The following is a 24,588-nucleotide window of genomic DNA, read 5'->3' as shown; positions in this document are numbered from 1 at the left end:
TGTAAAAATTGCGGTGACGTAGAATCACCTACGAGTATGTGTGTAAGAATACACTGAGTAATTTAATATCCTAAGAATAATTCTTGGCACGTTTGAGGACGAAGATATGTTTAAGAGGGGGAGAATATAACGACCCGACTTGTCGTTCAAATAATTAGCATCTCGTTCAGCGACTTAAGGTCATGATCAGCTTTGTGATGTGTATTATGATTTGCGTATGTGGTCGAGTTTGGTTTTTGGATGATTTAGGATTAAATTAAAAGAACAATTCTTATTTAAGAAGCTTAAAAGAAAAAAGTTGACTGAAGAGTTGACTTTTGAGTAAACGACTCCAGAATAGAATTTTGATGATTCCAACAGCTCCGTATGGTGATTTTGGACTTAGGAGCATGTCCGAAAAATCATTTCGAAGTCCGTAGTTAAGTTAGGCTTGAAATGGCTAAAATAGAAATTTAAGTTTGGAAGTTTGACCGGGAGTTAACTTATCAGGGCCGGAATCCGATTCTGAAAATTTGAATACCTCCATTATGTCATTTATGACTTGTTTGCAAAATTTGAGGTCAATCAGACTTGATTTGATAGGTTTCGGCATCGATCGTAGAAGTTGGAATTTCCTTAGTTTTAATAGGCTTGAATTGGAGTGCGGTTTGTATTTTTTATATTGTTTGATATGATTTGAGGGCCCGACTAAGTTGGTATCATGTTATAGGATTTGTTGGTACATTCGTACGGGGTCTCGAGTGGTTCGAATGAGTTTCGGGGTGAGTTTTGAGCGAGTCCGGGTATTTCGGCACTCTAATGTTGTTGTGGAATTTTTGGAAGTGCGGGGGCACATTTTTGAGTGTTGAGGCAAGGGAAAAAGTGCGGACAGTAAAAGAAAAGTGCGGACCGCATAATTCTGACCGTGGCCGCACAATGCTTTCCGCGCCCGCACAATTTTGCTCGCGGCCGCACTCCAGGGGAGTTCTGCAGGTTCAATATTCTGACTTCGTAGGCTTATATCTTTTAATCTATAAGGAATTTGGAGATAATTCAAAAACAAGAATTGTAGCCTTTGAATCTAGTTTCCAGAAAGGTAAACCAATTATCATTTGCACATATGTAGAGAAAGGTATGGTCAATTTACTGAAGCCTGGTAGTGTTGAGCTGCAGAAGTGCAGCTGCACAATTTTGAGTGCGACCGCAACATCCGGGATGTGCGACCGCACAAATAAATGTGTGGTCATCACAATGGGGGTCAGATTTTGTACTATATGCGTGAGGGTTTCATCTCATTTTTTTATTTTTGAACTTTGGGAGCTCGGTTTGTGGCAATGTTTCGTGAGATTTTCAAGAAACTCATCGGGGTAAGTGATTCTAACTCGCATTTGGTTAATATACATGAATATATTATTGTTTTCATCATTTAATTAGTAGTTTGAGATGAAAATTTGGGGAATATTGTAGAAATTTTATAAAAACAAAAATTCAAGATTTTAGGGACGATTTGTTATTGGAATTTAGTAAATTTGATGGGTATTCGGATTTCATGAAAATTCTATCGGGTTCCGAGAGGCAAGCCCCGCGTTGACTTTAGTTAACTTTTTAGAATGAAATTTTAAGTCGACGTTTTATTATCCGTAATTATTTCCGATGAATTTTATTGAAGTTATACAATTAATTTGGATAGATTTGAGTTGTCCGGAGGTCAATTCAAGCAAGAAAGCAATTTTGGAATATCGGCATAACTTCAAAAAGGTAAGTATCTTCCCTAACCTTGAGTGGGGGAATTACACCTTAGGCATCGAGTCTTATATGACATTTGTGAAATGTGAAAATCCGTGTACGCGAGGTGACGAGTACGTACTCGGTCTTATATGTGCAAAATTGATTGGGTTAAAGTCTTAGGCATATTGTGTAGTAAATTGGATAATTGTTGGCATTTATTAAATCATCTATTTGCCATGGCTCAATTCGCGTTTGTTGAATTTGTTTTTATATAACAATTTTATGTGGTTATTGCTTGTATATTTAGGTGAATTCCGTGAGTTTGGTGATTTGATATTTCCTGAAAATAATTATATTATGGATTTTCCATCTGCAAATAATTAATAAAATAAGTTTAAACCGAGGAGTTATATAATCATCAAGAATTTGGATTAATGAAGGCGTTGCCCTATACTGAGTATTTTCCATCGCTATTGTTGTTTTGAGGTTTTATACACATTGTGTGGAGCCTTGGGCTATTTGTGTTGAAATTAATTAATTTTGTTATATCTTTGGAATTGGTTGTGGCCATTGGGAAAATTGTGATATGAATTGATTTTGTTATGTTGCCGTGATAATATTCTGTGTATATTGTTGTGTTATTTGAGTTATTATTTTGAGGATATAAGGGTGGCATTTCACTGTTGATATTATGTGGGTATAAGGGTGGAATTTCATTGTTGTTATGTGTGTTGGGATATTTTTTGGACGGAGGGATAAGGGTGGCTATATGAGAGATAAGGGTGGCTATATGAGCGATAAGGGTGACTATTGATATTGTCAGGGCGGAGGGATAAGGGAGGCTATTGATATTGTCAGGGGGGAGGGATAAGGGAGGCTATTATAGGAGTGATAGGTGTGGCTATTGTCAGGGATGATATGTGATGATGTGAGATTATTGCGTTGGTAATTTTCATGTAATGTTGTGATTTTCCTTGTGTTCATTTTTATACCTTGTGCAATTTGTCTTGTTGTTGGTAAATTGATAATAGTTTGATCTATGTTGAAATTGGGAGCATGTAGTTATTGCCAAGCGAATTATGAAATGAAATGTGGGCACGAGGTGCCGTGAGTAAATAATGATGATATTGGCACGTGAGCTGTCCGTGCAGTTGTGATATGAAATGTGGGCACGAGGTGCCATGAGTAAATAATGATGATATTGGCACGTGAATTGTCCGTGTAGTTATGATATAAAATGTGGGCACGAGGTGCCATGGTTAAATGATGATGATATTTGGCACGTGAGTTGTCTGTGCGGTTGTGATAGAGAAATTGGCACGAGGTGCCGTGGAATTATAAGAGTGGGCTGAGACCCATATTTTTTGATTTTGAAATGTTGTGTCAAAGGGTGGCTTTTATTCGAAAGAGATTTAGTTGAAAGAATTTTATTTAAAAAATATTTATTTGAAGGAATTAGATTTGAAAGAGATTTATTTGAAAGTATTATATCCTGAAGATTTCTATTTGAAAAACATATAGGCGAAAAATTTATATTGGAAGGACTTGATTAATTGGTTGTACTTGTATTCATTATTTGTTGCGCAATATTTATGGTGTTCTTGTCGCCCTGTTGTGTATATCACTGGTTGATTATTGTTGCAATCATTGTTATTTGTTTCCTATTATTTTTGTGTACTATATTGCACAGGTTATTAGACTAGTGAGTGACTCGACTGTACCTCGTCACTACTCCACTGAGGTTAGTCTTGATACTTACTGGGTACCGACCGTGGTGTACTCATACTACACTTCTGCATATTTTTGTGCAGAGCCAGGTATTGGAGCTATCGGATTTGGACAGAGTTAAAGTGTGATCGCAAGGATTCAATGTAGAGCTGATTGGTCGTCGCAGTCCCTTGAAGTCTTTCCATTTTATTGTACTTTTAATTATTAATCAAACAATATTGAGTATTCGATCCTTGAGATCATTTCATGTATTCAGTTAGAGTTCGTGACTCAGTATTACCAGTCTTGGGAGGTTGTTATATTTGTCATTATTTTCGTTGTTGGTTTATATAAAAAAAATGGCTTGAATTGTTATTAGAATCGGATTACCTGGTCTTAGAGACTAAGTGCCATCATGACGCCTGTGGCGGGATTTTGGGTCGTGACAAGTTGGCACCCCCAAAATGTTCCCTTGTGAACAAATAGATATTGTCATCTTCCACTGTGAACATGTCTGCATAGAAGCTGCACACTTCTTCCTCATACACCTTGGGGCTCTCATTGGTGAACAAGTATGTCCACTTTTGAAACTCACAAATATCAATCAGTTTACACATCCCTGTCATGTCCAGAATATCAGGGGAAAATGTTCTGCCCCACGATACCCTTTATTTTCTCAGGTTTGCTCTGCTTTCATACTTGGCCACACTTACTTTGGCCTTCGTGGAGGAACCAGGTTCCTCGTTGTCACCAACCTTCCTTTTCACAGAATTTCTCACACTTTTCTCTTTCTTTGCAGACTTCTCAGACACTTTTTCACTAGACTTTTCAGACACCTTCTCACCAGACTTGTCTACCTCAGTATATTCAACTTCGACAGCTTTCACAGATGGCTCTCTCCTGGGTTTTGGAATCACATGTTTCTTGGAGGACTTACGAATTAAGGAAGCAGGTTCCTCACTCATCTCTTTATAGTCAATATCAACAACAAGTACTGGAGGCACTTCTTCCTCATTCACCAACTTTCCCCCTTTCACCAACCTCCTCATTTTCTTCTCTTCTTTGTTTTTCTTCAAAACGGTTTCAAGGGCTTCCCTCTTTTGCAACTTGGTAGTGGGTCTTTTTAGAGTGGGCGCATTGGGAATTTTCCTTCCACTTCTAGCAGCAATGAAGCTTGCTATATGCATATCATCATAGTATTCCTCACTATTTTCATTTTCCTTTTCAGATAGAGATCTCTTCTCAAGAATGACAAAGTTTAAAGGCTCAATATCGAAGTGAGGAGAAGGAGCATGATTAGTACTGACCTGGGGCTCTTTTGAAGAGCAGAGAGTTTCATCCCAAGTAGGAGTAGAGGGCTCCTCTTGGGTTGAGGGAATAGGACCCTCATTTGTTTACCCGGTAGTACTATCAGGTGCTAGATCTTCAAAGAGCACGAGTTCCCTACTCTCTTCCTGATGACCTTCACCTTCCCCTTGAGACCCAATGGTCTCATTAACATCCTTATAACCACCAACCAAACCTCACTCAGCAGTGATTAATAACATATTATCAATGGCTTCTTGTTCATTTATCCCCAAAGTAGATTCAGAAGACACATGAGGAATATTACCTGTGGAGTTGGCAACATTCAAATCGAAGCTTGGAATGGTCGTTGCTGAACCTTCACTACTACAAACCACAGTCTGTTGGGCTTCAGTGCTCTCTTCAACTTTCAGACTGGAAACTTCCTGACCTTCGTCACCATCTACTGTTTCTCCCTCTGCCATTTTTTCTGGCAAGGTAGAAGACGAGGTCGCAACAACAAACCTTTTGGGGTTCTAAGTCTTACGACTCTGGTGAGAACCAGAACTCGATTGGGTTGGAGAGGACGTAGTATGTGGTTGGGGGTCTGGTGTTGAGTTTTGACTGGGGTGACACAGGGGACTCAAACTCTCGTTCTTGTGCTTCGTGAGACGAAGACACAGTGGGGACTGTACTGGCAACGTTTGAGGCTTCTAGATTTTCAGACATAGTGATGATTTGTAGTGAGAACAAAAGAGAAATAGTGTTTGGTTTTGAGAGAAAAAGGGAATTTTTAGCTTTGATGTGAATAGTTATGAATGAGACAACATTTGTGTTTATTTAAAGAGGGTGAGGGACCCGTTACAAATGGGTATATGTTGCTGGGTAGACGGGTCATTTAGTAATGGGTACGACGCTTGGGTTCATAGAGATTGAAAAGAGAAACTGAAATTTTAATGACGTGGAATGTTTTCAGCCGTTAAAATAATGTGCATGAGAGTACAAAGGAACTACTAAACTGAGTCAAGGGAACCATGTTCCCCGACTTAGGTTTGTAAATGTGAGCCTCATCTTTTTACCAAGATGCAATGACACTAGCTTCTTGTTTGCTCTGTAATTGCCATGCGTGTCTACCTGTAATGGTATATAAATGAGTTAGAACTTTTCAGAAAACACTTTTTAGCTGTTTTTACCTATTCATTCTTTCATAGCCAATCATTGAGGGACCAGGTGCTCAGTTTGATTTTATCAACCCCAGTGTCAATCGATTCTTTTTAAAGTGCTCTTTGCTCAGTACTTTAGTGAAGATATCTACTACTTTGTCTTCTGTTTTGCAGAACTTCATGCAGATAAGACCTTTTTCAATATTATCTTTGAGAAAATGATGTCGCACATCAATGTGCTTTGTTCTCTTATGCTAAACTGGGTTCTTTGCCATGTTTAGAGCACTGGTGTTATCACACAATAAAGGCACACAATCAGAGAATACACCAAAGTCCTCCAGTTGTTGCTTGATCCACAACAGTTGAGCACAACAAGAGGCAACTGCCACATATTCAGCTTTTGCAGTTGAAAGAGCCACAGAGTTTTATTTCCTTGTACCCCATGAAATCAGACACTATCCCAGAAAATGTGCCATGCCATAAGTGCTTTTTCTATCCACTAGATAACCAGCATAATCAGTGTCAGCATACCCAATCAATCGAAATTGTCTCCTGAAGGGTAGTAGAGAATCAGGTCCTGCGTTCCTTTGAGATACCTTAGAATTCTCTTGGCAGCCTTCAGATGAGATTCCTTTGGACTAGATTGAAACCTAGCACATAATCCCATACTGAATACAATATCTGGTCTACTAGATATGAGATACAAGAGTGAACCAGTGATAACTATGTACATGGTTTCGTTCACTGGAGAACCAGGTTCATCCATGTCCATACGAGTGGCTGTGGCAATAGGGGTATCAATGACTTTTGAACCTTCCGTCTCAAATCTCTTTAGGAGCTCTATAATGTACTTATGCTGAATTATCATCGTGACTTTAGGAGTTTTCTTAACTTGCAGTCCCAAGAAAATATTCAATTCCCCCATCATGCTCATTTTGAACTCACTTCCCATAAGCTTTGCAAATTCTTCACACAGGGAATCATTTGTTGCACCAAAGATGATGTCGTCAACATAGATTTGCACAATGAGAAGGTTCCTCTCCCATTTCTTTAGAAATAGGGTGTTGTCAATTTTTCCTCTTATAAAGCCATTTTCAAGGAGGAATTTGGACAACCTTTCATACCATGCACGAGGGCCCTGGTTCAGTCCATATAATGCCTTGTCAAGTTTGAATACATGCTTAGGATGCTCATGATATTCAAAATCGGGTGGTTGTTTGACGAGGACTTTCTCCTTTAGATATCCATTCAGAAATGCACTTTTGACATTCATTTGGAGCAATTTGAATTTCATATGAGATGCAAAGGCAATAAGGATTCTGATGGCTTCCATTCGAGCAACTGGAGCAAAAGTTTCATCATAGTCGATCCCTTATTCTTGATTGAAGCCTTAAACTACTAACCTTGCCTTGTTCCTTGTTGTGTTCCCAAACTCATTAAGTTTGTTTCTGAACACTCACTTAATTCCTATAACAGTTCTATCTGAGGGTCGAGGAACCAGGTGCCATACGTTGTTCCTCTCAAATTGATGGAGTTCATCTTGCATAGCAGTAATCCAGTCAGCATCTTTCAATGCTTCCTTGATATCTTTAGGCTCGATTTGAGAGAGAAAGGCTGAGAAGGCAAGGGAGTTTCTTGACTTTGATCTAGTTTGAATCCCTGAGTCAAGAAGAGTGATCATATTTTGAAGAGGGTGTGAACTTTTGTGTTTCCAGTTAGACACCTGAATCTCATTGTGAGAGGATCCGTGTTACTTTGAATGAGATCCATTGTAGACATGAGTGCCAGTTCTCACCTCAGCATCGTGGGTTCCTTGTGCGGCATCAACCACTCTGTTTTCTGCTTTAGTTGTTATGATGGAGGGACTAGGTTCCTCTATATCAGTTGGAGATACAACTGTACCATCTTCATTTGACTCCTTGACCCGACTCATCATGTCAGCCTTTCCATTTGCCATATAAATGACTTCACCAGGTACCTTTAACTTCTCTCCATCTTGATTAATCTTATCATGTGAATCTTTCCCACATATGTGGTGTGATTCATCAAAGATCACACGTATGCTTTCCTCAACACATAGAGTTCTTTTGTTGTATACCTTGTAAGCTTTGCTTTGTGATGAATAGCCGAGAAAGATTCCTTCATCACTTTTGGTATCAAATTTTCCCAGTGCTTCCTTCCCATTATTGAGAACAAAACATTTACAGCCAAACGTTGTTAAATATGTTAGCTTGGGGTTTCTCCCGTTCAACAGTTCATACGGGGTTTTGTTCAAGAGGGACCTGATCATGTACTTGTTCACTAAGTAGCATGCAGTGTTGACTGCCTCTGCCCTGAAACATTTTACAATACCACTGTTGATCAGCATTGTCCTTGCCATGTCTTTAAGAGTCCTATTTTTCCTCTCTACATCATCATTTTGTTAGGGTGTTCTTGGAGCTGAAAAATTATGACTTCGATGGTAGGCTATAATATCATATTTTAGTCGCTTCTTGCACTCCAATTTACTACACTTTATTCATTTTGAGCTTTAATTGATAGTGTTTTGCACTAATTATGTGTTGTATGCCTTGTAGGAGTGATTCCGAGCTATGTAGATATTATGGAATGAATTTGACTGATTTGGAGCTTTGAAGTCTGAGTAAAAACCCAAGGGGTTAATCCGGGATCGTGTTCGGGGGTCGAGGACCAAGCCTGGACATCAAAACGCAAGAAAAATCCGTACTCTGAGAAAAGTGCACTAGTGCGGCACGTGGGGCGGAGCGTGGCGCGCCGTGGCTGTGCAAAATTCCTGCTACCTGTCAGAACTAGCTTTATGGATTTCCCCACTAATGCCCCATACTGTGCAATTTTTACAGAGTGACAATCTTATTTCGGCTAGGAGAAGGTGATTTCATCTAGGCCCGACCCTACTTGGTAAAAATGCATGAAAAACATTATTTTCTGGACTTTTGACACATATTAGACCTAAGGAGGCTAAGGAGGAGTTGGAAGAACACGAACACAAGAATTTCATCATTCTTTCCTCACTCAAGACCCATTTGGATTGAATTTATGTTTTCTATACTTTAATTTTATTTGAAATAAATTGCTCCATATCTATGGAGTAGTTCCCTTTAGGGTTTGATGGATATGGTTTATTGATGATTTTTTGTGGATTATAACTCTAGTTTTATGTATTGAAGCATTTTGGATGATTTAACTATTGCATCTATATTCATATGTTCATGTAATCGAGAGAGGTATAACTTGTGATATCTTTGTATTATATTGTTGGTTGAGTTCATTAATTCTTCTTAGTGATAAAAAAAAGGCTAGTTGAATTATTGATTAAACCTAGTTAGGAGGATAATCGAGAGAGGTTCTCCTAAAGACCAATCCACTACACATTCTTGCATATCTTCACGTGCTTAAATTCGTTCATCTTGTGAGGTTAAAACCTAATCGAGAGAGGAGTTTTTGCTGAATGTTTGAACTAATAATTGAGTGAATCCGAGAGACTTGGTTGAATATTAGAAGTGAATTATCTAGAGTTAGATCCCAAACAATTATCTTGTACCTATCCTATCAAAACCCTATATTCTCCCACTGATAACCTTTTTTACTTATTCCTTGTTTCGATTGTCATTAGTCAATAGCTTTAGACTCTTAGTTAATTGTAGTAATTAATCATATAATCTCAATTGTTGATTCTCCTGAATAGCAATCAAGCTAGAAACTACGAAAATATTATTTAACTCCAATCCTTTTGCATACGATATTATACTATATCTTTGACTAGCGAGCATAATTTAAGTGTGTGTTTCGAGCGCGTCAACTTTTGGCGTCGTTGCTAGGGATTGGCAATCAATAGTGTTTGAAATAGTTTATAGTGCTAATTTTGGAATTTTTCTTTTTAATTATTTTATTTTTCCCTTTTTACGGTTGGTGTTCTTTGACTGTGCGCAGGTTATAGGTTCAGAGTGGTGCATGACTAGAACTTCTGTGAAGGAAGTGCTACCATACGAGCCAGAAATTGAAAAACAACTGCCACAGCTAAAGAAGGAAAGAAATCTCACAGAGACAATAGAAAAGGTTGGGCAATCTTTAACCAAAGAACTTATCGCTAGAAACAGTGAAGATAATGTGGATTTGGCTACGAAAGAAGCATCCCAATAAAGAGAACAAGCTGCACGGGATGCTGAGGAAGCAGCTATTAGAGATGCGCAGAACATCTATGAAGAAGAGAGGGGTCTCAGACTTAATCAACATCAATCCTTGCCTGGGAGACCACTTGGCGATTATCCTAGACCGGTCTACAATCAAGGTTTATCAAGTGTTAGACCACCTCCAATTGCAGCAAACAATTTGGAGTTAATGCAAGGGTTTCTTCAAACCCTTCAGAATTGTTGTGTCTTCAGAGGGAAGCCAAACGATGATCTAAACACACATCTAATGGACTTCGAGGAGATTATGAACATCTTTCAATACAATGATGTGTCACAAGATGCAATGTATCTAAGGGAATTCCTTTTTTCTCTTAAAGATTATGCAAAGCAGTAGATTCAGAGCTTACCCATGGGATCAATTAGAACATGGGAGGAGATGACAAAAAAATTCCTTGATAAATATTTCTCCTCAGCTAAGACGGGCAAGTTCAGAAGAGAAATCCATAACTTCTGCCAGAAAGAGAATGAAACTGTTTTTGAATCATGGGAGAGGTTTAAGGAGATTGTTAGAAAGTGTCAACATAGCGGAATTGAACTCTGGATACAATTCCAGGACCTTTGGGATGGATTGACACCGGCCTCACGTAGAATATTGAGCAATGCAGTTGGAGGCCCGTTGATGAAAAAAACTCCAGAGGAGATAGTTACAATTCTTGATGAGTTATCTGAAGATGCTAATCAGTGGCCTTCTGAGAGTGCTGAAAGAAGAAGATCAACTGGTGTTCACCAGGTTGATGCTAACACATCTGTGCAGGTACAACTTGACGCAATGGCCAAAGAGATAAGGAAGCTGAACTTAGCGTCGATACAAAGTGAGCCTCACGCAGCTTGTGATATATGTGGAAGAGGACACCCTACTCATGAGTGTCAAGCCTCAACTGAGGAAGTGAATGTTGTGGGAAACTAAATGCAATAGGTCAAAGGCACCCCGGTTTTTCATGGAGTTCACCTGGGGGTACCGTGAATGCATGGCAACAAAATAACTCTACACCCCAGGGACAAAGAGCTTCAGCATTCCAAAATCAGCAGAGGCAGCAATTTCAACCTCAACAGCCCATTCAGTCTGGCATAGAAGATCTCATGAAGGCTTTTATTCTGAAAATTGATGAGAGGCTTGAAAATCATAGCGCATCTATATGGGAACATGAAGCAGCTATCAAAGAAATAGGTACTGGTTTTCAAAACATGGAAAGACAGGTTGGACAGCTAGCCACTCTATTTTATGAGAGGATTCCAGAAATTCTCCCCGCTGATACTGAGAGAAATCCCAAAGAAACAGTGAATGTTGTGACCTTAAAAGTGGGCAAGTGTTGAAGGATCTCACCCCAATCCAAAAAGATGTGATAATTGCAAAAGAAAGTGGGGAGCAGCTGAAAAGTGATGATAACAAGAAGAAGAAAGGCCCAATGAAAACTGAGAAGAAGAAGAAGAAGAAGAAGAAGAAGAAGAAGGAAGAAGAAAAATTGAGAAGGGAGGAGCCTGAGAAGAGCGAGCATATGCCTGCTTTACCTTTTCCTCAAAAGATATATAGAGAAAAATTGGACAAGCAGTTTGGGAGATTTCTGGATGTGCTAAAACAAGTCCATATAAACTTACCATTTATAGAAGTGCTCTCACAAATGCCTGCTTATGCCAAATTTATGAAGGATATCCTGACAAAGAAGAGGAAAATAGAGGAGACCTCAGTGGTAAGGGTGTTCATAAAAACCCCAAACCCATAACCAAGCAGACCAAAAAAACCGATACTTTTTAGGTTTGGTTTGGTTTTGGTTTTGTATTTTAAAAAACTATCAAATTTGACTTGGTTTTGGTTTTAATAAAAAAAATAACTAAAAAAAATCGAACCAAACCGACTATAAAAGTAGCTATTTAAATTTTTTATTAAACCTATATATATGTATATGTTTTATATAAAGTTTCTAAAATTTTATAGTACATATTAGTCGTTTGTATTTTTAGTCTAGTTCTTTACTATTATAATAATCTAATTCTTTGCCTTTACATTCTAGTTTGGTTGATAGATTTCTTTTGCTAAGTACACGAATTTATTTCATGTTAAAAATAATTAATTTTTAATTGAGTACTTAAATTATTCATCACTATTTGATTCAATTATCATCAATATATCTTGGTAAATGATAGATTTCTCAAAGAGAAATTAGTTTGATAGTGTTATGTTGAAAATATAGTTGTCGGAATATGCGTTTGGTAGTGTGTATCTCATATTTAAGAAAACCCCCGATAAATAACCGAAAAACCGACAAAAATCGACAATAACCGAATCAATAAAAATCGACTTAATTGATTTGGTTTGGTTCCAATATTTGAAAAATTGGCTTACTTGGTTTGGTTTTTTTAGGGAAAAATCGACCCAAACCGAACCATGAACACCCCTACTTAGTGGTCAAGCTTACAAAGCATTGCAGTGCTATATTGCAAAATAAACTCCCACAAAAGTGTGGAGATCCAGGGAGTTTTACTATACCTTGTTCATTAGGGACTATAGATTTTGATAAGTCTTTATGTGATTCTGGTGCATCAATTAACTTAAAGCCTCTATCTATTTATAGGAAACTGGAGAAGGAGATTGGAGAGATAAGTTTGGTGCCAATATCTTTGCAGCTGGCAGACTAAACAACCTTAATACCCAAGGGGATAGTGGAAGATGTGTTAGTTCGGGTGGATAAGTTCGTATTTTCTGTAAATTTTATAGTAGTGAATATAGAGGACAATAAGGAGGTCCCCCTAATCTTAGGAAGACCATTCTTAGCAACGGGTAGAGCAATATTGGATATACACAAGAGGAAACTCATGCTTAGAGTGGGTGAGGAGACGGTGACGTTTGATATGAATGAAGAAAATGGGGCACTAAAGGAAACACCAGTTGCAAGTGTTGAATGGAAAGTGAAGGGCTCAAAAGAGAAGGCTGCATTGAGTGATAAAGATAAGTGTGGGGTGTACCCCAAAATTTCTGAGAAGAAACTGTTTGCCTGGATGTGCGCATTAGTCCGAAGGCGAGGAATGGAGCCCTACTTCAACTCAGACCCCGACTAGATGTTCATGGAAATTTCCTTTATCTTATGCTTTTTAATTGTGTGTCATGGGGACATGCCACAACTTAAAGTATGGGGTGGGGGATAATTGTATGTTGTATGTATATGTGTTAGTTTTGTTAGTTGTAGTAGTTGAAAAATTGAAAAAAAACCATAAAAATTGAAAAACAATCGAAAATTTTGATTTTTCCCGATGATGGATATCATTCGACGGGTTTCTTGAGGGATTAAAATCGAAAGAAAAAGACAAAAATATTTTCTTTTGTTAGGTAGTGAAATTCCTCCTTGGTTTTTCTTTGTGCCGTGGTGCTTTTCCAAGGGTTTTGTTTGAACCGGGTGTAGTTAGTTTTATTTTTATTTTTTAGAAGTATTCGAAAGAAATAGCTCTTAAATTTAGTATGCCTTGAGAATAGTAAGTGCTTTAGTTGTGACGTTTAGGCTCACTTTTTGACTCTTGTATAAGTACCTTAAATTGGTTGATCTTAACTTTGCTTAACTGCTTTGACTAGAGTGACTTGATAATCCGGTCCTGAGTGAATTATGTGCCATGTGTGTGTGAGATTTTGTGTTATTCTGTGCATCGCATTTGATGTCTAGAACTTGCCCTGCGAGTTTACAAAGCAAAATAGTAGTTTTATTCAATCTTGGAAGTGATTTAGGCGTGTCTTTGTTGAGCCAGTTATATGCTATTACCCACATAATTGTTATGTATCTTAGTTAATCCCGTTGAGCCTGTAATCCTGTTTCTTTGGCAACTACATTACAAGCCTTACCCATTTGTTTGAATTGACCATCTATTTGAATTATTTACCTCTCGTGAGCACTTGAATTTGTTGATGTGAAGGTGGAGTTTTGGTTTAACATAAGTGTGGGGTTTTGAATAATGAAATGTATGTATTTAAGTGCTAGGGAGGTGTAGTCACTCTTATATCTAAATGTATCCTACTTGTCCCGCAGCTTACATTACAACCAATTCAAGTCCTACTTGATCCTTGACTGAATGATCTCAATTAGTTGAGTAGTACACTACGGGCAAACTTATGGTACATCTTTTGCGGCACATGAATGTTGTTTCCGAGAGTGAGCGAATTCTTTCTATTTTGAGGTCCTAATTGTTCTTAATTTCTATTATGTGTGGAACTACTCTCTATTATTGTGTGAGGGCACTTAATTCATGAAGGAAAGGTAATATCGTTGACCTATGTGTTAGAATAAGTGAGTGGGTTATAAATAATGCGTGGTGCTTTTGAGTGAAATTTTGAGGCTAGGATGTTACGGTATTGTACTTAATCTGTTTTAAATATTCCTGATGTGATGATTTATGAGAGTTGTTGAAAACGGTCGTGTCTATATGAAGTATAGTTTGATTGCTCGAGGATGAGCAATGGTTTAAGTGTGGGGTGTTGATGGTAGGCTATAATCTCGTATTTTAGTCGCTTATTGCACTCCAATTTACTGCACTTTATTCGTTTTGATCTTTAATTGATAGTGTTTTGCACTAATTATGTGTTGTATGCCTTGTAGGAGTGATTCCGAGCTATGTAGATGTTATGGAATGAATTTGAGTGATTTGGACCTTTGAAGTTTGAGTAAAATCCCAAGGGATTAAGCCGGGATCGTGTTCGGGTGTCGAGGATCAAACCTGGACGTCAAAACGCAAGAAAATTCAGCACTCTAAGAAAAGTGCACTAGTGCGGCACGTGGGGCGGAGCGTGGCGCGCCGTGGCTGTGCAAAATTCTTACTGCCTGTCAGAACTAGCTCTCTCGATTTCCCCACTAATGCCCCGCATTGTGCAATATTTACAGAGTGACAATCCTATTTCGGCTAGGAGAAGTTTATTTCATCTAGGCCCGACCCTACTTGGTATAAATACATGAAAAAATATTATTTTCTAGACTTTTGACACATATTCGACCTAAGGAGGCTAATGAGGAGTTGGAAGAACACGAGCACAAGGATTTCATCATTCGTTCCTCACTCAAGACCCGAGTTTGGATTGAATTTATGTTTTCCTATACTTTAATTTTATTTGTGATGAATTGCTCCATATCTATGGAGTAGTTCCCTTTAGGGTTTTATGGATATGGTGTATTGATGATTGTTTGTGGATTATAACTCTAGTTTTATGTATTGAAGCGTTTTGGATGATTTAACTGTTGCATCTATATTCACTTGTTCATGTAATCGAGAGAGGCATAACTTGTGATATCTTTGCATTATATTGTTGGTTGAGTTCATTAATTCTTCTTAGTAATTGAAAGAGGCTAGTTGAATCATTGATTAAACCTAGTTAGGACGATAATCGAGAGATTTTCTTCTAAATACCAATCCACTACGCATTCTTGCATATCTTCACGTGCTTAAATTTGTTCATCTTGTGAGGTTAAATCTTAATCGAGAGAGGAGTTTTTGCTGAACGTTTGAACTAATAATTGAGTTAATTCGAGAGACTCACTTGAACATTAGAAGTGAATTATCTAGAGTTAGATCCCAAACAATTATCTTGCACCTATCCTATCAGAACCCCATATTCTCCCACTGATAACTTTCTTTGCTTATTCCTTGTTTCGATTGTCATTAATCAATAGCTTTAGACTCTTAGTTAATTGTAGTTATTAATAATATAAATCTCAATTGTTGATTCTCTTGAATAGCAATCAATCTAGAAACTACGAAAATATTGTTTAACTCCAATCCCTGTGGATACGATATTATACTATACTATCTTTGACTAGCAAGCATAATTTAAGTGTGTGTTTCGAGCTCGTTAGACTTATACCATTTTCAGCACAGAATTCGTCAAATTTTGCATTGTCGAACTCCATGCCATGATCAGATCTTATACTTACAACATTATAGCTCATCTTCACTTGAATCTTCTTCACAAAAGCAGCAAACACTAGAAAAGTTTCAACCTTGGTTCTGAGGAACAAAGTCCAGGTGAACCTGGAGTAGTCATCCCCTATGACGAAAATGTACTTCTTTCCTCCTCTACTTGGAACCCTCATAGGTCCACACAGATCCATATGAAGGAGATCAAGTGGCCTTGAGGTGCTTACTTTTTTTTTGGGCTTGAAGGAGGACCTGACTTGCTTTCCTTTCACACATGCATCATACACCTTGTGATCTTTGAAACTTGACTTAGGCAACCCACGAACCAGGTCCTTCTTGTCTAATTTATTCAGCAACGTAAAACTTGCATGTCCCAATCTTCTGTGCTATAGTTAAGCATCATCATCAACAACACTCAGACATCTGATATCCCCATTGTGCAAGGACTCAAAATCAGTAACATAAATATTTTTGTATCTTTTTGCCATTAGGACCACTTCACCAGTCACGAGATTTATGACTGTGCAGATTTTTAACACAAATTCCACTTTGTTTCCCTTGTCACAGATTTGAGAAACGCCCAGTAGGCTATACTTCAAGTCGTTCACATAATATACATTTTCAATTGAGTGGGTGAGTGTCTTCCCAATTATTCCAACTCCCAGAATGTATCCCTTTTTGCCATTGCCAAAAGATACACTCCCTCCTTGTAGGGCTTTGAGTGAAAGAAAATCATTGATGCTTCCAGTCATGTGCTTGGAGCAGCCACTATCCATATACCATTTTTTGTTGCTTCCTTTCACTGCTTCCTGCACAAGAGAATCAAGGATTAAACTTAGGAACCTAAACAAGTTTGGGTCCCTTGTAGTGAGGAAAAGGGCGAATTAAACTTCTTCTTGTCCAGACAGGCAATACACATTTTTTAACAGAGGGACTGGGTTCCTTAGCAGCAGTTACCTTTTCAACAAAAACCTTGTTTTTCTGTTAGGACTGAATTCTAGCCTTACAGTTTTCTTTAAAGTGTCCAGTGTTGCCACAGTGAGTGCAAAACCGGTTATCAGGGACAATAACATACTTGTTATGTAGATTGTAGGGAGTCTTTTCCTTTTGGAACCCGACTCTCTGCCTGTTCCAACCATTGCTTGCATACATAGAAGTAATTGTATCAGAGGACCAGGTCCACTTTAGAAATTTTTCTAGGTCATTTTTAACTCTGCCTAGATCTTATTGAAGTTGTCTATTTCTTTCAAGTTCAGCACACATACTAGATTTCATAAATTTGAGTTCATTTTCAAGTGTAATGTGTGCCTCACTTGCAACTTCCTTTCCCTTTTGGATAATCCCAGAACTATTTCCCTTTTTTTAATTCCTCGATTGTTTCTTTTAGGTCCATGACAAATACCAATAAGTCATCTCTCTCATTTTCTATATTTTTAATTTTTTTAATCAGAACATCCTTTTCTTTTTTTAGAACCTCGATGGTTTCTTTTAGGTCAACCACTGCGATTACCAGATCATATCTCTCATTTTCTACCTCTCCTAGTTCCACAGTTAATGCATTTTTATCCTTTGCTCAAAAGTTCTTCTCTATAGCTTTGCGGTCAGCATCGTTGTATTCCTTTCTTGTCTTGGGAACTGTCACTGCTGGTTCGCTAGTGGTCTTCATAGGGACGAAGGGTCCATCACAGATAACATCCCAGAGCTCTGAATCTTTAACCATTATAAAGTCATGCATCCTTGTCTTCCACCATCCATAGTACTTCATTGAATCTTGGTGGTCTGTAGGTTGATTGACCTTCTTCAAAGTTTGGTGGAGCAGTCATTTGGATCCTTTCTAGGTGTTAGCCCGATAGAAAGAACCTGCTCTGATACCAATTGATAGAAACTTAGGGTCCACCAAACTGTATAGAGAACCAGGTTCTCTATCAGTTCCCACAGAATACACATAATAAGAGATAAGTAAATGACACAGCAGAGTTTTACGTGGAAAACTCTCAGCTCACGGGATTAAAAATCACGACTTACACTCGTAGGATTTTAACTTCACTAACCGAGCAACTTTTAGATTACAACCTATTGTAATCTAGGAATTAAACTCTTAATCCCTCACTCGCTTGTAATAACTCTATTACAAGCCTCTTTGTAATAACTCTATTACAAAGCTCATAACTCGACTAACTCTAGCCAAGACACAAACACAAGGTTTATGGTTTTACAAATAATTTCCTACACAATGCTTCTAGCTAAGCTAAGTAGGAATTACAAGTAAATCACTCTAACAAATGTGCAATACAACTAAGGACATATAATAACACAATGCTGGAAACTGGTCCTTCGTTATGTTGTTCTTTGTTCTTGAAGCCAGGAAGTCACTTGCAAGATGGCAATACACTTGAGAGGAAACTTGATTAATTCTCGGATGTGCAAGTGTGTGTTTTCTTCATTGCTTCATGTTAATAAAGTTGCAGCAATATCCGGTACAAAGCATTCCCCATAAAGTAGTTGTTGCACTATTCACACTGTTGCATGTGTGCAGAGGAACAGTTGCAGCGGCTTTACAGTTGTGAGTAGTTGACTGGTACAGTCAGCAAGGGAACTAATGTTCATCTGTTCCCTCTGTCGTCTTTTTGACTATGAATGTTGGAACTTATGCCCAACTTGAGACTTGTTGTTCTTGAGCACTTTGAGGATGTGTAACAGGTTCCCCATCTGGTTCTTATCATTAAGTTTGTTAGATCATAAAAACATAACAGGGCACATAACCTATCAACCACGTCTTAGCAAAATATGCAAAAGGCTTCGGTAAGTGATGCATGCCATGGGAGCCGAAAATGGTCACATTTACGTTGTAAATGATAGTACTATTTATGACCCCTAAATCCTAAACCAGACACATGTCGAGGTGTGCATAAATTGGCTCGACACCATTTTTATCAACAAAAATAAAAGAAAGAGGGGGGAAAAGAAAAAAATAACCAAGAAGAGGCAGATTTAGTTGAAATCAGGCTCCTAACGCTGTTAGAAGGGTGCAACAACAACAACAATCCAGTAAAATTACACCAGTGAATGAGGCTGTTAGAAGGATGCGAACACAATAAATCAGTTTTTGCGATAAAATCAGCTGAAAGGAGAAACAACAAGACCTCATAAAATCAGTTTCTGAAATACATTAGAAAAGGCTAGTGGTCATTTTGCACGATACTTAACGAAGACGTGATTATCTAAAGTGAATCTGTTGTTGTCGAAAAGTGTTACCGCGCGAGATTAAAAGTTTGACAAGATAAAATTGATTAACGTGCGTGACCTAGCTAGTTTTACTCAGGTTAAGCGCTACCACTATGTGAGAGTGGAAACATTGTTACGTGGCAGGGTCTTGGTTTCATGATTATTAAATAATGTACTGTTGTAGGATATTCCAATTTATTAAACAATGATCCTTATTTTCCACTACATCAGTTAACGTTTTAGAAAATACGTGTCTCACTTTTGCACTCGCAAAGCTCAAACTTGGATAATTTATTCTTTCTTCAGTCAATGATTATGATGCTAATATTTGCACCTAGGCAATGCTTACTCAAATAGTTCAACGTATCTTTTATATTTTGTAGCTCGTGCTCTCACGTTCATAATTAAGTTCCCAAAACCTCACCAAACAGCTAGTTGAAATTGACATATTTCCAACATGCTAACCACTTCTACTACAGACTATTTAAATTTCACTCTTGTGCTTCTCGTTGTATCTCATAAGCCATGGCAAAATCAACTTCCTTCCAACTACTTTCATGGCTTCTAATATGTTCAGTTTCTACCGTAGTAGCTAGTAAACCAAGTCATGAACATGAAACTAAAGCTGTAGATGATTATCTTCCAAGTTATTATCCTCAGCCTCACAAAAACCTCCTTAATGTCATCGATTCGTGCTGGAGATTGAACCACGATTGGTCATCCAATCGCAAGGCTTTAGCAGATTGTGCAATAGGCTTTGGAAGTAATGCTATAGGAGGTAAATATGGTGACATTTACGTGGTCACTGACCCTTCTGATGATCCTGCAAATCCTGAACCAGGCACTCTTAGGTATGGCGTTATTCAGTCCGAGCCACTTTGGATCATTTTCAAAAGGGATATGGTACTTACACTTAAGAATGAGCTTATGGTCAATAGTCACAAGACTATAGACGGCAGAGGTGCAAAAGTTGAGATTTCTAATGGTCCATGCATTACATTGGACTATGTTACAAATGTTATTATTCATGGGATTAGTATCCATGATTGTAAGCCTGGTAAAAAAGGGATGGTTCGTAGTAGTCCTGAACATGTTGGTGAAAGATTAGGCTCTGATGGTGATGCCATAAGTGTGTTTGGTTCGTTGAATGTTTGGATTGATCATTGTTATCTTGCCCGTGCAACGGATGGCCTACTCGATGTTATTCATGCTTCAACTGCAGTAACTATCTCCAACAATTACTTCACTGAGCATGACAAAGTAAGTGATCTCCAATTTTTCGAGTCAAACTATATGTAGTGATTTTTAAAAAAAAATATGTACATTTATAATAAGTTGTCACCCCAACTGACTTGAAATTGAGGTATGGTTGATTGATTCGGTTGTACAATAATCCACATTAAATGAAATAAAATCTTGGATCCACCTTTGACAGAAAGATGAGGTGATCTTTTTAGTTCTGACCTTAAATCAAATTTCCAGGTCATGTTGTTGGGGCACAATGATCAATATACTGCAGACAGAAGCATGAAAGTCACAGTAGTATTCAACCATTTTGGCCGTGAACTAGTTCAAAGGATGCCAAGGTACATAATTAAGAGATTATCCAAGATTAATCACAATAATTTGGAATTGTGAATGTAAGACGCTGTTGAACCTAGTATTCAACAATAATTAAGATTATTCAATTATTGACAATAATTTGTGTTACAGGGTTAGATATGGTTATGCTCATGTGGCCAATAATTATTATGATCAATGGTTAATGTATGCCATTGGTGGGAGTGCAGATCCAACAATATTCAGTGAGGGAAATTATTTCATTGCTCCTGACAAAGCTTACAACAAAGAGGTATGCAAATATCAAGCTATTCTTCAGTGTCAAGAAGATCAGATATATTCACTTCTTCATTCCTTTTCCAATTTGAAGTTTTACTTTTCTGAGAACCACAAATTTAGAAACTAGAGACAAAAAACAACTTAGACTTATGCCATCGCATCGCTATATATAGATGATCTTATATTAGTTATGATATATATTACAGGTCACTAAGAGGGAGACTGAAGAAAAAGGATGGAAGAGTTGGAAATGGAGGTCTTCCAAGGATGTGTTTTTGAATGGAGCATATTTTAATCCATCTGGATATGGAAGTATTGCTCCAAAATACACAAGAGGACAATCGTTTATTGTTGCTCAAGGATCGTTAACTCCCTCTTTAACTTCTGATGCTGGTCCTCTTCAATGTGTTGTCAATGAACCTTGCTAATTATACAAAATTTCTTCTTTCCTTTTCCAATCACCATTCCCTGTATATCTTTGGCAGCATTTTTTAATGCCTCAAAGTTTAATTTACACTTAACGTATACCATATTTAGAAAGTTCAAGAAAGATTCAGGATTTTGGAGTTTTAAGTTTCTTTGAGATATGGAGAAAGTTGTATTCCTCATAGTTTATAGCACACTGTTTGTTTTTTTGAGAATGACAATGGATTTTAGAAGGGTGTAATATAACATCAAAGGAGTAACTTTTGTATCGCTTGTTGAGTTGTATATGCTTCTATAATCTTCATTAGCTCTGCTACCAAGAGTACAGATTGCAACAAAAGTTCAAGCTCAAAACTAGACATTAGAGGTAATCAAATAGATGAACTATACATTATACAATCAACCAACTTAACTGGTTTTGGGTATTCTTGGAATCTTTACTTAGACCCGAATTTGGTTCCCATAGGAAAGGGAGCTGAAAAAAGAAGAATTAACCCAAATAGCCGCTCACCTAATCTCTTAAACTAAAAAATAGCCAGCAGATATATAATATATGTTTAATTCATGTATAACTGCGTATAATCAATGTACACCGGCTAGAAAAAATAAACAGTGAATTTGTCCGGCTATTGTGTAACAAACATGACCTCAAGGTGCAGAGCAGCAAAGTTTTCCCTAAGACATTCCTTACTCCACATACAAGCAATGCCAAACATGCAAGACCAAAAAGTTGGTTCCTTTAACTTACAAACAGAACCAATTAAAGTGCAAGATTATGCTATATAAAAAAATTAAAAGAGAGAAGGGAAAAAAACTTGAAAAATGGTAAAGAAAAGTGGAAAAGAAAAGAAGAAATACAGCAATTTCTTTTTTACTTCAAAAGATTCTCTCAGAAAAGTCTATTCTCATTGGTTTGAACACCATGAGTTACTGGTGCTTTGGCTCTCAGTTTCTTCAAGTACCATACACCAGCTCCTATTCCAAATGCCCCTGCAACTGAAACTGCAGTTGCTGTTCCTGCAACATTTCAAATAGATTTTGTATAAGAAATCTCAGAAAGGAAAAAAAGAAATATATGTAGTTGAAACCTCTTAGCAAACTAATTGGTCATAGATCAATAAAATCTAATAAGTACCTGCAACAACTCCTCTTCTGTGAGAGCTCCTACTATCTACAAACAATTAAAAATAAATCAACTTGAGCCATATATACTTAATCAAGACTTACCTTAACATAATTAATAAACATTCCTTTAGTACTGATGCATTTTGAAAATCAAGCAACAATGACAAAAATAGAAAATAGACAGCATTTTTCAGATGCTACAATAACATTTCAAAACGTGAGTTTAAGTTCTATGCATTGACGGTATAAAAAATATTTACACAATGGTAATTGCCAGTAACATTATATAACAAGATTCGATGAATAACTTACTCTAACATGTTAAATTATACTTAGTGTATATAACTTAAATTCTTCAGACATACCATTACAGTAGGTTGTACTGTTCCCTTTGTCACACAGGCACAAGAAATCCTGTGTTTCTGTATCAAAGCCACAAGTTCCCCCTCCCTTAGCAGTATCTTGACACTGCAGGCATCGCGTAGTCACTGGAATATCAAAATCAACTCTAATCCCATACTCAGGGACCTGATCAAACGCGGGCGTTGCACCAAGATTTCTCCAATACACACTAGTATAGCTAGCACAATGCTTCAACATTAGCCTCAAAGATTCAGTAGCTTTGGGATAGTAAGAACAACAAGAGCTACTCCTCAATGCAGAAGGACATTCAGGCATGTGCCTACAAAGATAACTCGAACTATCACATGTTGAATCACACTTATCAGGAAAACGCTCACAGAACATTGGTTTTGGCTCAACTATCACATCACTTTCACTACAATTGAAGAACAAGTAGTCATTTTCAAGGGATAAAGTGAAATGTGTGCTAGTATCTAGACTAAATGGCCTGGTTGGTCGAAAATTGTCACCGTCTAGGCAATTCCACATTAAGGGGTCAGTTACAAGAATATGTGGATCAGTATAGCTTAAATTTCTAACAGGATATCTACCAGAAGGAGTTCTAAGTTGAAGTTGACCACCTGTACAAACAAGAATATGCCTATGGTATGGACTTCCACAGCCATCATCAATGCCAAAAGGGTACTGAATTGGGATATCACCACAAGAATTTCTGCAGATACTTGATTGAGCTTCTGTGATGATCAGAAATTGAAGTGTAAGAAAAATGATAAAGATGGACAGAGTTAATGTCCCGTTGTTTGCTAATGAAATGGCCATGTGAGACTAAATTGTAGGTGCTGAGATTGATCTTCTGTACCAAGATTTGTATAGTTAAGGAAGACTGTAGCATTAGGAAAGTGTTTATGCTGATTAAAGAGAATCTTGCTGTTGGTTTTTTGCTTTATATACCTTTCACTTTTTCTCTTTTTCTTTTCAGAAGCTTCATTGTTGTAAAAGGTGGAGCAGTGGAAATACTTTTGCTTTACCTTGTTTTTTTTTAAAATTGATTAAGAACAAGATAACTTTAAGTTTTTAAAAGAAAAAAAACATGTTTTTAATTGGAACGAATAGCAGTAGTAATATCTAATTCCATTATGAAGATTAGCTGCACATTACTTTTCTTATCTAATACCAAAGGATCAGTTTAGCAGTGAATCAGTATTTCTGAAGTTCAATATTTACAAATATTAATTTCGTTATAAAGTTCTGAGTTTCAAGTGACATATTACTTGAACTTTAATTAATATTACTGAAATATTGCTTTGAATTTGTATTTCATCTAAAACACTGGTTTCCAGTCACAAATTTTTAATTGTAGCTAAAGAAAATTTCCAAGTAAAGTTCATGAGCAAACACACTTGATACTTCTACAAACTCCTTTTTTCAACTTCAACTTGAAAAAATATTATTCCAACTTCCGCACAAATATTGTCGAAACTCCTGCATAGTATTGTTTTACATTTGTTTTATTATTCAACTATTCTCCATTCTATTGCCTAAAAAAAATGGCTGTTTTCGCTTTAAGAATCAATTGAGGAACCATTGACAAAATTATTCTCAATGTTTTCATGTTTTTATGATAAAGTAGATTTCCAATTTTGGGTACTTTCAGT

General features: G+C 37.3%; 2 protein-coding genes and 1 non-coding gene across 3 annotated transcripts; 1 reads left to right on the top strand and 2 right to left on the bottom strand.

Moving 5' to 3' along the window:
* Positions 1-10,493: 10,493 nt before the first annotated feature.
* Positions 10,494-10,600, bottom strand: LOC117276363 (small nucleolar RNA R71). Its single transcript, XR_004506630.1, has one exon. It is a non-coding gene; the product is annotated as a small nucleolar RNA R71 (small nucleolar RNA).
* A 9,105-nt stretch (positions 10,601-19,705) lies between these two features.
* Positions 19,706-21,711, top strand: LOC104094566 (probable pectate lyase 16). The gene is made up of 4 exons (XM_009600528.2): positions 19,706-20,440; positions 20,663-20,766; positions 20,894-21,032; positions 21,226-21,711. The coding sequence occupies exons 1-4, from the start codon at positions 19,706-19,708 to the stop codon at positions 21,445-21,447; spliced, it is 1,200 nt and encodes a 399-aa protein (XP_009598823.1). The 3' UTR covers positions 21,448-21,711.
* Positions 21,712-21,988: 277 nt separating this feature from the next.
* LOC104094563 (LEAF RUST 10 DISEASE-RESISTANCE LOCUS RECEPTOR-LIKE PROTEIN KINASE-like 2.7) lies at positions 21,989-23,909 on the bottom strand. Its single transcript, XM_009600525.4, has 3 exons — positions 22,936-23,909; positions 22,581-22,616; positions 21,989-22,462 (listed from the first exon to the last, which is right to left on the bottom strand). The coding sequence occupies exons 1-3, from the start codon at positions 23,750-23,752 to the stop codon at positions 22,335-22,337; spliced, it is 981 nt and encodes a 326-aa protein (XP_009598820.1). The 5' UTR covers positions 23,753-23,909; the 3' UTR covers positions 21,989-22,334.
* Between the last annotated feature and the right edge of the window lie 679 nt (positions 23,910-24,588).

The sequence above is a fragment of the Nicotiana tomentosiformis genome, chromosome 2, assembly GCF_000390325.3.
Source record: "Nicotiana tomentosiformis chromosome 2, ASM39032v3, whole genome shotgun sequence".
Lineage (NCBI taxonomy): Eukaryota > Viridiplantae > Streptophyta > Magnoliopsida > Solanales > Solanaceae > Nicotiana > Nicotiana tomentosiformis.
This window is presented reverse-complemented; position numbering and strand designations above follow the sequence as displayed.

Bases quoted from the DNA above. Each gene is read 5' to 3' on its own strand.
- LOC104094566 (XM_009600528.2), top strand. From the start codon at position 19,706: ATGGCAAAATCAACTTCCTTCCAACTACTTTCATGGCTTCTAATATGT. The intron at 20,767-20,893 runs GTACATAATTAA...TTTGTGTTACAG, and splicing joins CTAGTTCAAAGGATGCCAAG to GGTTAGATATGGTTATGCTC. The intron at 21,033-21,225 runs GTATGCAAATAT...TATATATTACAG, and splicing joins ACAAAGCTTACAACAAAGAG to GTCACTAAGAGGGAGACTGA.
- LOC104094563 (XM_009600525.4), bottom strand. From the start codon at position 23,752: ATGGCCATTTCATTAGCAAACAACGGGACATTAACTCTGTCCATCTTT. The intron at 22,617-22,935 runs GTATGTCTGAAG...AATTGTTTGTAG, and splicing joins CAGTACAACCTACTGTAATG to ATAGTAGGAGCTCTCACAGA. The intron at 22,463-22,580 runs GTACTTATTAGA...GAAATGTTGCAG, and splicing joins CAGAAGAGGAGTTGTTGCAG to GAACAGCAACTGCAGTTTCA.